This window comes from Pipistrellus kuhlii, unplaced genomic scaffold (assembly GCF_014108245.1).
Source record: "Pipistrellus kuhlii isolate mPipKuh1 unplaced genomic scaffold, mPipKuh1.p scaffold_m20_p_15, whole genome shotgun sequence".
In the NCBI taxonomy this organism is placed as follows: domain Eukaryota; kingdom Metazoa; phylum Chordata; class Mammalia; order Chiroptera; family Vespertilionidae; genus Pipistrellus; species Pipistrellus kuhlii.
The window spans coordinates 47201055-47215387 of NW_023425460.1; the positions used below are offsets into that span (position 1 = coordinate 47201055).

General features: G+C 62.3%; 2 protein-coding genes across 5 annotated transcripts in view; one reads left to right on the forward strand and one right to left on the reverse strand.

Moving 5' to 3' along the window:
• ACADSB (acyl-CoA dehydrogenase short/branched chain) overlaps positions 1 to 14333 on the reverse strand; it is a 16990-nt gene continuing 2657 nt past the window's right edge. Inside the window, exons 2-11 of one of the 3 annotated variants that reach the window (XM_036439364.2) lie at positions 10377 to 10536; positions 10126 to 10226; positions 9256 to 9462; positions 7609 to 7779; positions 6922 to 7047; positions 5532 to 5624; positions 3350 to 3439; positions 1679 to 1816; positions 1071 to 1170; positions 1 to 485 (exon numbers count right to left, since the gene is read on the reverse strand). In XM_036439364.2, coding sequence (XP_036295257.1) covers positions 415 to 485; positions 1071 to 1170; positions 1679 to 1816; positions 3350 to 3439; positions 5532 to 5624; positions 6922 to 7047; positions 7609 to 7779; positions 9256 to 9462; positions 10126 to 10226; positions 10377 to 10536 — 1257 coding nt within the window. In that variant the 3' untranslated portion in view covers positions 1 to 414. The remainder of the gene's footprint in view (positions 486 to 1070; positions 1171 to 1678; positions 1817 to 3349; positions 3440 to 5531; positions 5625 to 6921; positions 7048 to 7608; positions 7780 to 9255; positions 9463 to 10125; positions 10227 to 10376; positions 10537 to 14333) is intronic. The other 2 variants (XM_045582209.1, XM_045582210.1) reach the window with 2 other exon arrangements.
• Positions 5298 to 14333, forward strand: part of IKZF5 (IKAROS family zinc finger 5) — a 19292-nt gene continuing 10256 nt past the window's right edge. The window contains exon 1 of one of the 2 annotated variants that reach the window (XM_036439368.2): positions 5298 to 5317. The gene's annotated coding sequence lies outside the window, so the exon portion shown is untranslated. The remainder of the gene's footprint in view (positions 5318 to 14333) is intronic. The other variant, XM_045582206.1, reaches the window with a different exon arrangement.

Consider the following 14333-nt stretch of genomic DNA (forward strand, 5'->3'; position numbering starts at 1 on the left):
CCGTGTCCGATTCGCTTTATTTTGTTAAAACGTTTTCTTGGTGTTTGTGACTCAGGGTCTCACAACGAGAAGGTGTCCAGGCCCCACAGAAAACGTCTGCCATTTCTGCACGTTTAGCAGCTGCGGACGGCTCAAACCTGGAGACGTCCATGTCTCACCAACACGGCTGACGGTGCCCGGGGGGACTGGGGACAGAAGCGGGTGCCCAGCGTCCAGATGCGGGGAGAGCCGCCTCGGGACGGTTCCGAAGGAGAGGGGGCGTTCCTCCCAGACTGAATGGCTCCTGTGCCCGAGGCAGAGCCGGGGGGCGGCACAGAGAGGTCGGCCAAGACCCACAACCACAGCTCCGTCGGCCGCTGCGCTGCAGGAACCGTGCGGCTCCCGAAGGCAGAGCCGGGTGCCCGCGGCGGCCGCTCAGTACTGTGCGTCCAGGTGCTTCCCGATGGTGTTGAGCTGGATGTTGGACGCACCCTCGTAGATCGTACCTTAAACACGGGGCGGGTGAGGGCTCAGCTCAGACCTGCCCCTGCGCGCTGTGCTCAGGCCCCTCGGCCCCTCAGCACGCCGCCGAGGGGGCGCTGTGCCTGCGGGACGACAGCTTCCGCCCGGGAGTGAGCCTCCGGCCCCAGAACCCGCATCGCACGGCGGCTCTGCCTCCGCCTGGGACGCTCAGGCTCGTGGGCACCAGCCTTTTAGTAAAAGGAGAGTTACGGCAGATTTTAAAAATCCTCACCCAGGGTACGTTCTATCATTGACCTTCAGGGAGAGGAAGGGAGGCACAGATGGGTCGTCTGCCATACGTGCCCCCCAGGACCCGACCTGCCTGGGCGGTGCCCTGCCCGGGAGCTGGACCCAGCCGTCTGGTGAGGGGCGGAGGCTCCCACAGCCGAGCGCCGGCTGGCGGAGCCGGCTGTGGTGTGACCAGGCCTGCGAGGTGTTTACAAAGGCAGCCTGGTGCTTTTAACAGAACATGCGAGCCCAGGCTCTGGAGGAAGTGGTGGGAGAGCCCCCTGCCCCACCCCGGGCAGCCGGGCACCAGGGGGCAGCAGCGAGCGCACGGCCGCCCTTACCGATCTTGGCGTCTCGGAAGTACTTCTCCACGGGGAAGCTCCTGGTGTAGCCCACGCCGCCCATCCAGTCGATGCATTTGCTGGTTGTCAGCCCCGCGACCTGCCACACAGCGGGGGTGCCCGTGAGATCCCCTTCCCACTCCCGGGCCGTGTGGGTGGCGGGTGGCGTGGACACGGGGTCTGGGAGGCTGGCCTCAGGGAGGCGGAGACAGGAGCTAATGGGGAACGAAGGGTTCCAGGACCATGTGAGGCCGAGGAAGGAGGACAAACTGCTGAGGCTGGAAGAGCAGCCCCGGGGCTTGGCCGGGTTCTCGGTCCAAGTCTGTGTAACACGGTACACGTCTGCACAGCACGGAACACGTCTGTGTGAACACGGCGCAAACCTGGGCAGCCCCTTCCAGGTGTTTCCATTTCCCCGCGTCTCCGGGGCATTCGCTCCCCCGAGGTGGAGCCAGCACCCGATGAGGCTGATTTGGGGTGTACGGGGCCTCCACCTGAACTGGGGCCTTGGCTTCCACGTGGGACCTCACAGAGTTAAGCCTTTCCTGCGGAGGCGCCTGCGCTTTCCTTGTTTCTCGAATCTCGGCAGCAGCAGCCGCAGCACTCACCTCGGACGCGTAGTACTTGGCCATGGCCGCCTCCTTGACGAAGGGCCTCCCCGCCTCCACCAGCCGCGCGGCGTTGTAGGTCAGCAGGCGCGCCGCCTCCAGCTGGGTGGCCACCTGGGCCACCTGGTGCTGCAGCCCCTGGACAGGAGGCCGCGTCAGAGAAGGCGCCTGGCCCGCCGACGGCGACAGACGCCACCCCGGAGCTCCCTCCCCCCCTTTTGTGCAAACACTGCACAACCTGCCGCTGCCCGGCAGGTGCTGCTCAGCGCGCTTCCCAAGTTCACGGAATCCTGTGTCACCACCAAGTTAACTTCAAAAGTTCCACCTCTATTCAATAGTGGCTTTCAACCCTCAGTATGTTCAAGTGGAGGGCAGACAAGTTCCAAAGGAGCCAACGGTGAGTTTACACTCTCATCTGCTGGAATTAGAACGTGTGGTCCTGCAGCTGCCCTCCCTCCAGGAGCCTGCGGCCTGCGGGGCATGACGCCATCGCGGGCGGAGCCAGCCCATTGCTCTGATGGGAGCCCAGCTTTTCAAAACGACCAAGTGGAATCCAGGCTCACACAGACAAGAAGCTGACACGCTGCTTTTCATGATCAAACTTTTAGGTTTTCTAAGAAGCATCTTTAGAAACGTCACCCTGGTCCTTCCCCCCCAGCCCCCAGTCCACAGTCCACAGTCCACAGCTTCTTGTGTGCCAGGGACCAGCCTCCCGCAGCCCTGCCCTGCGCCTGGCCCTCTGCTGCTGTCCGGCGGCGGCCGGCTCAGAGCAAGTCCTGGAGGACCGTACTGTGACCATTTGACCAGAAGCTGGGGCCACAGACCCTGTAAATCTGGTACCACCTGCCTGGCCCTGGGAACTCAGCCTCCGTGCAGATGGCGGGGATCATGTGACTGCAGGGAGCCTGGGAACTCGGTCTCTGTGCAGAGGATGGTGGTGGTCACGTGACTGCAGAGACCCGGGCAGGCCTGCTATGCTCCCACTTTGCAGACCTTGACCTGACTGCACCCCCAGCCCGGGCCTCTGCATGCGTGCAGTGCGTGTGCTTGCATGATGCCTGGCTGCTACGCACCTCGAGGGAGGCAGCGGGCCCAGCTCACGGGGATTACGCGGACGGCGCAGTGATCCCTCTGCATCCCCGTGGATGGACTGGCTAAGCTCCGTAAGCTGCCCTCTAGCCTCCAACCTGCTAGGACCTGCTGAGGGCGGCCGGGCTGGAGAGGAAGCCGCTATGGGCCCCAACCAGTCCCCTGGCTGCCGGGAGCGCTGAGAGCCAGGCCCGTGCCACCCACACGGGACAGGGAGCATCTCTCCGGCACCTTCTGTGCCGAATGAGCCGGGTCGGACAGAGCGAGTCTCGGCCTCTCACTGTCGGTCACCGAACACTGTCCGACCCCGCAGCCCCGAGGACGGGCCTCACCGTGACCTGACAGACGAGGCCGGGAGCCCCGGGTGCGGGCCTTGCCTCAGGCCTGATGCCAGGAACAGGGAGGACCGGGACTGAGCCCAGGAGTGACGGACGCGAGTCCGGAGCTCAGGCAGCCGTGCAGAGCCGGCCCTCAGGCTCTCCCACTGGAGCCCGAGGGCAACCCCACGGCTGTGCACCCCGTCTTCACTAGCGGGAAGGCAGGGAGTCGGCACCGCACAGGAGAAACGCTAAGGGTGTGTACCTGGAAGTCAAACAGTCTTTTCCCAAACTGCATCCTTTCTTTAACGTACGGAACGGCGCAGTCAAAGCAGCCCTGGGCCAGCCCCAGCATCTGCGGGAAGAAGACCAGAATTTCCATTGTTAGAGCCGAGCCTGGGCGGGGCCGAGTGGCCAAGCCGGGCGTCGGACCCCCCATGGCGGAGTGCAGAGCTGGAGTCAGAACTGAACTCGGGAGCAGGCGCTCCCCCCTGGAGGACCACCCAGCACGTGGGCCGGCCCAGCCGCAGTTCCTCCTGGCTAACCAAGTCCGCACCTACCAACCGGCCCCAGCTCGGAAACGGTCCCCAAATCCACGTTCCGTGGTCAGTAAGTCACATATCAGCGTGGCACGCCACGCGGGTCAGAAAAGGGAGCGAATCGCAGGCTAAGCTTTGGCGGAAACGCCCTCAAACACGGCGTCTCCTTAGAACTCATCACCTTCCCCTCCAGCCTTTCGCTGGGCGTTCTGGGGACAGAGGATTGTGCCAGAATTACGGGCAAAGCAAATGACAGAGCTCCAGAGAACCAGGGGAGCTCAGACGGTGCCATCGCCCTGGGACTGAAGTTCACGTCACCTCACAGGCGTCTTCAAACTACGGCCCGCGGGCCACATGCGGCCCGCAGAGGAGTCTGATCCGGCCCGCCAGGTTTTTTGGGCAGTGAGCGCAGCCGAGGTGTTACAGTAGGAATTAGTAGTTCATATAGTCCGGCCCTCCAGCTCTCTGAGGGACCGTGATCTGGCCCCACTTTAAAAAGTTTGAGGACCCCTGCCTCAGACAGAGTTTCCTGTCGACGTGAAAACTGAAATGGCTGGCTGTCTGCTAACACAGGCCCCCTCCCCCGCTGCGAAATGCTTTCCCTGCCAGTGCTCTCACTGGAAGGCAAGTTCTCTGTGGCAGCAGAGGGTGGAGGACGGACCCCTCCAGACCGTTCCTGAGCCTCGGTGCCTACGAGGCGCCCGCGGTATCAGCCGAGGAGCAGCCGCTCCCTGACCTTGACCGCTGGCCAGGCTGTGGGCGACCTGGGCCATTGGCGCCCACATCAGCTCCGTGTCTGTGAGGCGGAACCGCAGAAAGCCTTTCAGCAGGACAGAGGACAACTCTCTTCGGGAAGATGCTGTCTAGTTCTGTGGGGAGAAGCGCTACGACTTAAGAATATTCTGTTAGCAAACCGAACGGCGGTGAAAAAAACCTCCAGTAATGCCACAACATTTCAGTAACCCAACAGCTGAATCACATCTTCAATATCTAAAAGCTCTTCCAGCCGAAACCGGTGTGGCTCAGGGGATGGAGCATTGGCCTGCAGACTCAAGGGTCCCAGGTTCGATTCCGGTCAAGGGCATGTACCTTAGATGCAGGCATTTCCCCAGTGGGGGGTGTGCAGGAGGCAGCTGATCGATGTTTCTCGCTCATCGATGTTTCTAACTCTCTATCCCTCTCCCTTCCTCTCTGTAAAAAATCAATAAAATATATATATTTTTTAAAAGTTCTTCTGTTTTTGAATTCCAGATATTCCAAATAAATGTATCCTACAAAAATGAGGTAACTTATAATAAAATCAAAGGCTTCATTCATTTTCTTAGCCTGAGAAATAACTGGTATCACTTAATGGAAATGTAATATGCATGGCACAGGGCAAATATGGTAACTGGATGGTTCTCACCCTACACATCTATCCAGTCAGAGCTACTCTACCTCCAGCATCTCACTCACGAAAGTCACCTGAACTCACGCAAAACTAAGAGCTCACACGTCCTCACCTATCGACCAGAGACTTTCACTACAGACTTCCAGACCACTTTTCTTCATGCAGAGCCTTCTCCCGGGAGCATTCCATGCTCCAAAAGCCAAGCTTAACGTGGAAAGCTGTACCTACCTACACACAGTCTGGAAGCTGTCGATGCGGCCCCGGGAAATGGCCATGTCCACCCACCATTTCCAAAAGCCACACAGTCCACGCTCTGAAGCAGAAGGCGGCCCCCTGAGTCCCTGCAGGATCCTCAGTTATCTCCTGCCTGGAGCCCGGAGCCCGGAGCCCGGAGCCCGGGGCCCGGCAGGCCTGGAGGGGGCCGTGTCCGCCCGCCTCCCCGCCTGCTGGCCGCACTGCATTCCCTTCCTGGTGCTCCCTGACCGCCCGGAGAGCGCGGAGGGCGCGGCGCCACCCACCTGGGCCGCGATGCCTATTCTGCCTTCGTTGAGGCTCCCGATGGCGTACTTGTAGCCGTGGCCCACCTGCCCCAGGACGTTGGCTTCTGGGACCTGGGAAAACAGCGTTATTTCTCCGCTTAATTCCACGTAACTCATTTTTAGTGTGTGTGTGTGTGTGTGTGTCTGTGTGTGTGTGTATTTTTTCTTTTAAATGTTACCATAGCTGGTTTGGCTCCGTGGATAGAGCGTCGGCCTGCAGACCCAAGAGTCCCAGGTTCGATTCCCGTCAAGGGTGGCAGGCACATCCCCAGTAGGAGGTGTGCAGGAGGCAGCTGATCGATGTTTCCCTCTCATCGTTTTTAACTCTCTGACCCTCTCCCTTCCTCTCTGTAAAACATCAATAAAATATATATATTTAAAAACAAAAAAACAAAGTGTCACAATACAAAATGCACCTGGAGAAAAAGCCAGGCCAGAGGCATGCACTCATGAATGTGCTCAAATAGCGTGGTCCTGGCTGGCGCTGGCTGGGGGTGCATGGGGGTGGGGTGCATGGGCCAGCGTGCAAAAATAAAAATGTTTTTGTTGATTTCAGAGAGGAGGGGGAGAGAGGAATAGGAACCAGGCGCCCCCGCTCCCGTCCGCAGGGCCCAGCATGGGCAACAGGGCGTCACAGAGAACACGGACTCCCTGCGGATGCAGTGGGAGCTCCCGTGGAGGCTGTCACCCCAATAACGCATCTGAGCACGTGCACGGGCGCCTGGAGAGGTGGGGAGGAGGGGGGATCGTGTTCACTCATCGTTTCCAAAAGCCACCCTGACTCAGCCAAAGGGGCACTCAGCCCCAGGGTCCGGACAGCGGGAGGTGGAGAGGGAGGAAGGGGAGAGCGAGCAGAAGGAAGGCGGTGAGCCAGTCCCAGTGCAGCTCTGAACCAGGCCAGGCCTGATGGGATGCAGAGAACTTGACGCCGCCCCTCTCAGGCCCGCCCCCACGGCGTCTCTCTCTCTCTCTCTCTCTCTCTCGTCCGTCCCCACGGCCTCTCTCTCTTTCTAAAGTCCACCCTCACTGCCTCTCTCTCTCTCTCTCTCCTCTCCCTCTAAGTCTGACCCTCGTTTTTAAAAGACTCCACTCAGAACCGAGGGGCTGCCTGGTGCTCTCTGTCTCCCTGAGCAACACCCCCCCCTGGTGGCCTTCGCTGTACGGCATGAGCTCTGGCCACAAGCATCCTGTGTAAAAGGAGCTGCGGGCAGCCAGGCTCCCTGTCGGCCAGCCCCTCGGGACAGCGCAGTGATCGTGACGCCCGAGCACGCCCTAGTCCTTGCACCCTGCCCCGCACGGGGGAATGCCTCCCCGCACCCACGTCCGCGGGAGCTGGCACACCGGCCAGCGCGCTGGAGCTCACTCCCACCTTGACGTCCTCGAGGGCGAGTGGGCAGGTGGACGAGGCCCGGATGCCCAGCTTGTTCTCCGCTTTGCCCACGTGGAAGCCCTCCGTGTCCCGGTCCACCAGGAAGCAGGTGATCCCGCGGTAGCCCTGGAGGAGGCGGGTGTGAGCACACTGGCTGCGAAGACCCCCTCCCCACGGCGCAGGCGGCAGGACCGCCAGCGAGCCGCGGGGGCGGGCATGGCATAGGGAGGCCGGGGAGAGAGGCCGGCTGTCTCAGCCTCCGCTCCTCCTGCCTCCGAACCCGGGCTGTTCCTGATCCAGGCACAGAATCACGTGATCATGGGACTCCACGCTTCATCTTCAACTTCGTTAAAACCTCAACGTCTTAACACTTAATCCCGTTAAATGTCACGTTGGAGAAAAGACAAAAGCTAACGTGTGTTTATTTTGCTGAATGTCTATTTTCCAATTGAATAAATTAACCTTAAAGCTAAATGAACTAAGCAGGTGCTTGGCTTTCTCACCGTTAAATCGGGAATGAGAAACGAGACGACACGGACGTGGCGGCCAGGGCACATGCCTGTGTCGGCACCAGGAGACGGTGCCCCAGGGGGGCGGCACACACGTGCCCGTGGGAGGAGGCAGACTGCGGGACAGGCCTGGGGCTGGCGCGGGCGGGGGAAGCGGGGGCGGGCGCTGGGCACTGACCGCGCTCGGGTCCACGTTGGCCATCACCAGGAAGAGCCCCGCCTCCCGGGCGTTGGTGATCCACATCTTGGACCCGTTGAGGACATAGTGGCCCCCCTTCTTCTCGGCTCTGGTCTTCAAGGCGAACGAGTCGCTGCCGGCCCCGGCCTCCGAGAGGCAGAAGCTCCCCACCTGGGGACAGAGCACCGCTCACGCTCACGCTCACGCTCGGCAGGACACGGTCCGGCTCACACACCGCGGGACACGCTCACGCTCGGCAGGACACGCTCCCGCTCACACTGAGGGACACGCTCCGGCTCACACTCTGAGGGACACGCACAGGCTCACACTCCGAGGGACACGCACAGGCTCACACTCCGAGGGACACGCTCCGGCTCACACACCGCGGGACACGCTCACGCTCCACAGGACACGCTCCCGCTCACACTGAGGGACACGCACAGGCTCACACTCTGAGGGACACGCTCACGCTCACACTCTGAGGGACACGCTCACGCTCCACAGGACACGCTCCCGCTCACACTGAGGGACACGCTCCGGCTCACACTCTGAGGGACACGCACAGGCTCACACTCCGAGGGACACGCACAGGCTCACACTCCGAGGGACACGCTCCGGCTCACACACCGCGGGACACGCTCACGCTCCACAGGACACGCTCCCGCTCACACTGAGGGACACGCACAGGCTCACACTCCGAGGGACACGCTCCGGCTCACACTCTGAGGGACACGCTTATGCTCACGCTCCTCAGGACACGCTCCCACTCACGCTCCTCAGGACACGCTCCCACTCACGCTCCTCAGGACACGCTCCGGCTCACACACCGCGGGACACGCTTATGCTCACGCTCCGCAGGACACGCTCCCGCTCACACACCGCGGGACACGCTTATGCTCACACTCCGAGGGACACGCTCCGGCTCACGCTCTGAGGGACATGCTCCCACTCACACTCTGCAGGACACGCTCCGGCTCACACACCGCGGGACACGCTTATGCTCACGCTCCGAGGGACACGCTCCCACTCACACTCTGAGGGACACGCTCCGGCTCACGCTCCGAGGGACACGCTTATGCTCACGCTCCGAGGGACACGCTCCCGCTCCTCAGGACACGCTTATGCTCACGCTCCGAGGGACACGCTTATGCTCACGCTCCGCAGGACACGCTCCCGCTCACACACCGCGGGACACGCTTATGCTCACACTCCGAGGGACACGCTCCCACTCACACTCCGAGGGACACGCTCCGGCTCACGCTCCGAGGGACACGCTCAGGCCAGCAGACACCCTCCCGTGCGGGGCCAAGACGGCACCCTGACGGCAGTATTTCCGGACTCCCTGCTCCCCCGTCTAAGGCAGGCCGGGGCCCAGCACACATGTCCAATGGGAAGTGTAAGTGAATCGGCTCGACTCCAGGAGAAAGACGGCGTGAGGGATGTGAAACCTCAGTGAGGGCACCACAAATACCTTCTAGTAAAAAAATAACTACTGTTTTTTCCGAGTGGAAGCGAGGGCAGTGTGTGTTTCTAGCGGCGAGAGCGCACCAGGGGCTTTGCCGGTCCCGCGGCCAGGCCTGGAGCAGACACGCCACACACAGCCACGTCGTCCCAGAGCGCGGGCACGGGAGCGGCCTCCAGGCTCACCGTGGCCGTGGCCAGCTGGGGCAGGTAGGCGGCCTTCTGCTCCTCCGTCCCATGCTTCCGCAGCAGCCCGTTCACCACCGTGTTCTGGACGTCGCACATCAGAGCCACGGACGCGTCCACCTTGGCCAGCTCCTCCACCACCAGCACGAGGGAGAAGAAGGAGGCCCCGGTCCCTCCGTACCGGGCGTCCACGTCCACGGCCATGAACTGCGGAGAGCAGGGCTCAGGGCAGCCACGGGCGAGCTGTGAGCACGCTCCGCCCGCTGTGCGTCGTGTGAATGCGGTTATACCCACGCATGTGGAATGTGAGCACACGCTTCTGAGAGGGCGACATAGCGACTGCCACGCTGCCTGCTCCCACCTGTGACCACAACACTCCCGGGAGGATGCTGGAAGACCGGGAAGGGGCGCGGGAACCGGCCACCAACACCCTGACCGGCCCCGCCAAGGGGCGGGCGGTGGGCTGAGCGGAGAGGAGGACACGGAGGGCACCTGCTCGTGGGGACTTCTCTCTCCCTCGGCACAGCCTCCCCGCCAGGAGCTGCCCGGCTCCTCAGCCTCCAGGGCCGCGCCGTGGAGCCGTAATTCACCCCGGAGCTGGTGACAGTGGCGGGCGGTGCTCTGACCCCCTCCACCGCCGTCCGGTGCTGGCTGCTGTGTGGTGAGTGGGGGGCACCGAGCTGACAGCACAGGGAGTGGACGGGGTCGGAGAGGGGCTCCGGGTGGAAGCAGCGAGGAGCGGGGCTGGGGCCGAGGCGGTGGCTCCCCGCAGAGCTCGGACGCTATGTGACAGACCCTCCACGTCCATAGCACCCCAACCTCTAACCCGGACGTGTTTACGGGGACAGAACCCCGAGACGTAAGCGTTACCCCTTGCTGGAACAGGCCTCGGATCACTGCTGGCTCCATCTTGGCGTTTTCGTCCATCGTGGAGACCAAAGGAGCCACTTGTTCCTGGGCAAACCTTCTAGCTGTGGAAACACACCACATCTGACTCTACGGCTGGGACGGGCATTGCTTTTCCAAAAAGAATTTTAAATCCACGTCAAACAATTCCTTTCACAAACGCAGATCCGCCCCCTGGCCCGGCCCTCGTGCGGCTGCCCGTCCCGGCCGCTCACCTGCGCTCTGGATCATCAGCTCCTCCTCCGACAGCGTCTGCAGGGGGCCGCCCGGGAGCCGGCCGCCCGCCGCCCGCGGCAGCGCCTGGGACTGGGAGGCCCGGAGGGCCCGGGGCGGGCTCTTCCCAGCAGGCAGGCAGGCTGGGAAGGTCCGTCTCAGCTGTAAAAACAGTCCCTGCTGAGTAGGGAGCACACAGGCACACGCGTACATGCCTACACACACCACATACACGTCCGTGCACACACACCGCACACACATGCACACGCGCGCACACATGGTAGGGTCAGAACGTCCTTTGTTCACAGTCAGGGGAACGCGAGCAAACGTGCTGTGGGGACAGAAGCCCTGCACCAGCAGCAGCTCTCCAAAGGAGCGCGTTCCAGGGGCCAACTTTGCCGGCCAGCAGAGAGAACGTTCCAGATGCAGCTCATTCCGAACGCCATCTGTTCCCGCTCCACAGGCGCCTGGCAGACACTGGTCACTGTGACCGCGCCTGGGGGCTGGGACCCTGCGGCCGGAACCGAAGTCCAGGGGCTGGGCTGGGTCAGACTCACCCCTCACTGCCTCTCACTGCCCCTCCCCGCCCTCTCACTGCCCCCTCACTGCCTCTCACTGCCCCTCCCCGCCCTCTCACTGCCCCCTCACTGCTCCCTCACTGCCCTCTCACTGCCTCTCACTGCCCCCTCACTGCCCCCTCACTACCTCTCACTGCCTCTCACTGCCCCCTCACTGCCCCTCACTGCCCCCTCACTGCCTCTCACTGCCCCCTCACTGCCTCTCACTGCCCCCTCCCCGCCCTCTCACTGCCCCCTCACTGCCTCTCACTGCCCCCTCACTGCTCCCTCACTGCCTCTCACTGCCCCCTCACTGCCCCCTCACTGCCCCCTCACTGCCTCTCACTGCCCCCTCACTGCCCCTCACTGCCCCCTCACTGCCTCTCACTGCCCCCTCACTGCCTCTCACTGCCCCCTCCCCGCCCTCTCACTGCCCCCTCACTGCCTCTCACTGCCCCCTCACTGCCTCTCACTGCCCCCTCACTGCCCCCTCACTGCCCCCTCACTGCCTCTCACTGCCCCCTCACTGCCTCTCACTGCCCCCTCACTGCCTCTCACTGCCCCCTCACTGCCTCTCACTGCCCCCTCACTGCCTCTCACTGCCTCTCACTGCCCCCTCCCCGCCCTCTCACTGCCCCCTCACTGCCTCTCACTGCCCCCTCACTGCCTCACTGCCCCCTCACTGCCTCTCACTGCCTCTCACTGCCCCCTCACTGCCTCTCACTGCCCCCACTGCCTCTCACTGCCCCCTCCCCGCCCTCTCACTGCCTCTCACTGCCTCTCACTGCCCCCTCACTGCCTCTCACTGCCCCCTCACTGCCTCTCACTGCCTCTCACTGCCCCCTCCCCGCCCTCTCACTGCCCCCTCACTGCCTCTCACTGCCTCTCACTGCCCCCTCACTGCCTCTCACTGCCCCCTCACTGCCTCTCACTGCCCCCTCACTGCCTCTCACTGCCCCCTCCCTGCCCTCTCACTGCCCCCTAACTGCCTCTCCCCGCCCTCTCACTGCCTCTCACTGCCCACTCACTGCCTCTCCCCGCCCTCTCACTGCCCCCTCACTGCCTCTCACTGCCCCCTCACTGCCTCTCCCCGCCCTCTCACTGCCCCCTCACTGCCTCTCACTGCCTCTCCCCGCCTCCTCACTGCCTCTCACTGCCCCCTCACTGCCTCTCCCCGCCCTCTCACTGCCCCCTCACTGCCTCTCACTGCCCCCTCACTGCCTCTCACTGCCCCCTCACTGCCCCCTCACTGCCTCTCACTGCCCCCTCACTGCTCCCTCACTGCCTCTCACTGCCCCCTCCCCGCCCTCTCACTGCCCCCTCACTGCACCCTCACTGCACCCTCCCCGCCCTCTCACTGCCCCTTCACTGCCCCTCCCCGCCCCCTCACTGCTCTCACTGCCCCCTCCCCACCCTCTCAGTGCCCCCTCACTGCTCTCACTGCCCACTTTACTGCCACTTCCTTGCTTTGTCACCCTATATATTTACACTTGTTGAAACATCCTTTTTAATATATATATGTATATATAATATATATATATATATATATATATATATATATATATATATATATATAATTGATTTTTTATAGAGAGGAAGGGAGAGGGATAAAGAGCTAGAAACATCCATGAGAGAGAAACACCCATCAGCTGCCTCCTGCACACCTCCTACTCGTGATGTGCCCGCAATCAAGGTACATGCCCTTGACCAGAATCGAACCCGGGACCCTTCAGTCTGCAGGCCAATGCTCTATCCACTGAGCCATACCGGCTAGGGCTTGAAACATTGAGAAAAGTTTTTACACTTCTCTACACTGCCGGGTGCCTCACCCACGGCACAAAGCCGGTTGAGGTCCCGACTGCCGAATGCTCAGGTCAGTCTTTGGCCAACCTCATTACTTTGGCCACAGTGTGAGCCGTACCTCCTCCTGGCCGTCAGCACAGGAAGTGTTTACAGCGTGAGGCCACAGCAGACACATGACAAAGGGGTGCTGACCTCCAGGGAGAGCCACCCCACTTTCCCCAGGAGATGGCTGCTGCAGCACAGGTCTGCTTCCCCTGCAGACAGGGGTGTGCGCCCCCCCTTCCCCCCCGTCAGTGGTAACCATGACGTTAGACCCTGACTCTGCCAGGAGGTGCACTGCTCACACCTCGCACACCAGGGAGGGCTGACACAGCCCGAGAAGTGGTCAGGAGTGCGGGGTCAGGTGGAGGGGCCCCCTCCTCGGCTGGCTCCTGTTCCTCTCAGGAAAAGGAGTTCTAACGAGAGACAGAAAGCAGCCCTGAAGCAAAGCAGGCGGATGAGCGGACTCAGGAACACACGGCATAAAGCACAGCAGCCTCGGGGAGTCAGACTGCGGGGGCGGGGGAGGGGGAAGAGGGGGCTCCAGGGGCTTATACCTCCCTCCCCCCAGATTTATAGCTCCTCCCCGGGAAGCAGCCCAGGTTCCAAACCCCCCTCTGCTCTGGGTGGCTTCTCGCCAGGCACCTGCTCCTGCACTCACATCTGGTCATCTGGTCGGGCAAGTCCCAGGGCAGCTGCCTTCTGATTGGAGGGTGAGGCCCCTCCCCTCCGCCTGCCCCAGCAGCTCTCTCCTGTCCCAGCCGCCCAGGGGCACAGACGGCAGAGTGGGATCTCCCTGACCCAGGCCGGCCGGGCGACTGAAGCGTGGCCCTCGGCTCCCAGGTGTCCTCGGGGATCCGGTCTTGTGACTCGCCAGCGGCTGCAGGCGGCCCAAACCGCTTGGTCTCGCTCCGTTTTCCGTCTCAGACCCCCCTTCCACTCGCCCAGGGACTGCCCAGCTTTCCCTGACGGCCACACTCTACCCTTGTGAGTTCTCCTGGAGGCCTGAAAGTCAGGTTGATAAGGACGGATTAGAAGGAGAAAAACAAATTAGAGTTTAACGGCACGTCCCGGCCTGTACACAGGCAGACTCGGGAACACGGAGTAACTCGCCAACATGAGAGGCCAGCACCGGAGACGCCGGTGGAAGGTGTGGGTGGAGCACGGGCTCGGCGAGACCAAGGCAGCACAGGACACAGCCCGCGGTCACCGGCGGGTTCCCAGGAGTGCGTGTGAGCCATCTGCCTGGAAGCACAGTCTCAACAGAGCGAGACAACGCTCAGAAAACTGCCGTTTTACCACTTATTTCTGCATCAGCATCCAAGGGGAGTAACAGGGCGTGTTAGGGGCCGAAAGTCACCTGGCCTGGCTCTCTCCACCCTCCCTGACTCTGGCTGCGACCACAGTTCAACCAGCCCAGCCACAATGCTGTAGCTGCAGGCTCAGGACCTCCCGGTCTCACAGCCCAGATCCCTCACAACGCCCAGCCCCTCCGCTGCAGGACTCCCCTCTGTTCCCGTCCCAAGAGCCTCACCCAGCTCCAGACAGGACTCCCCTCCA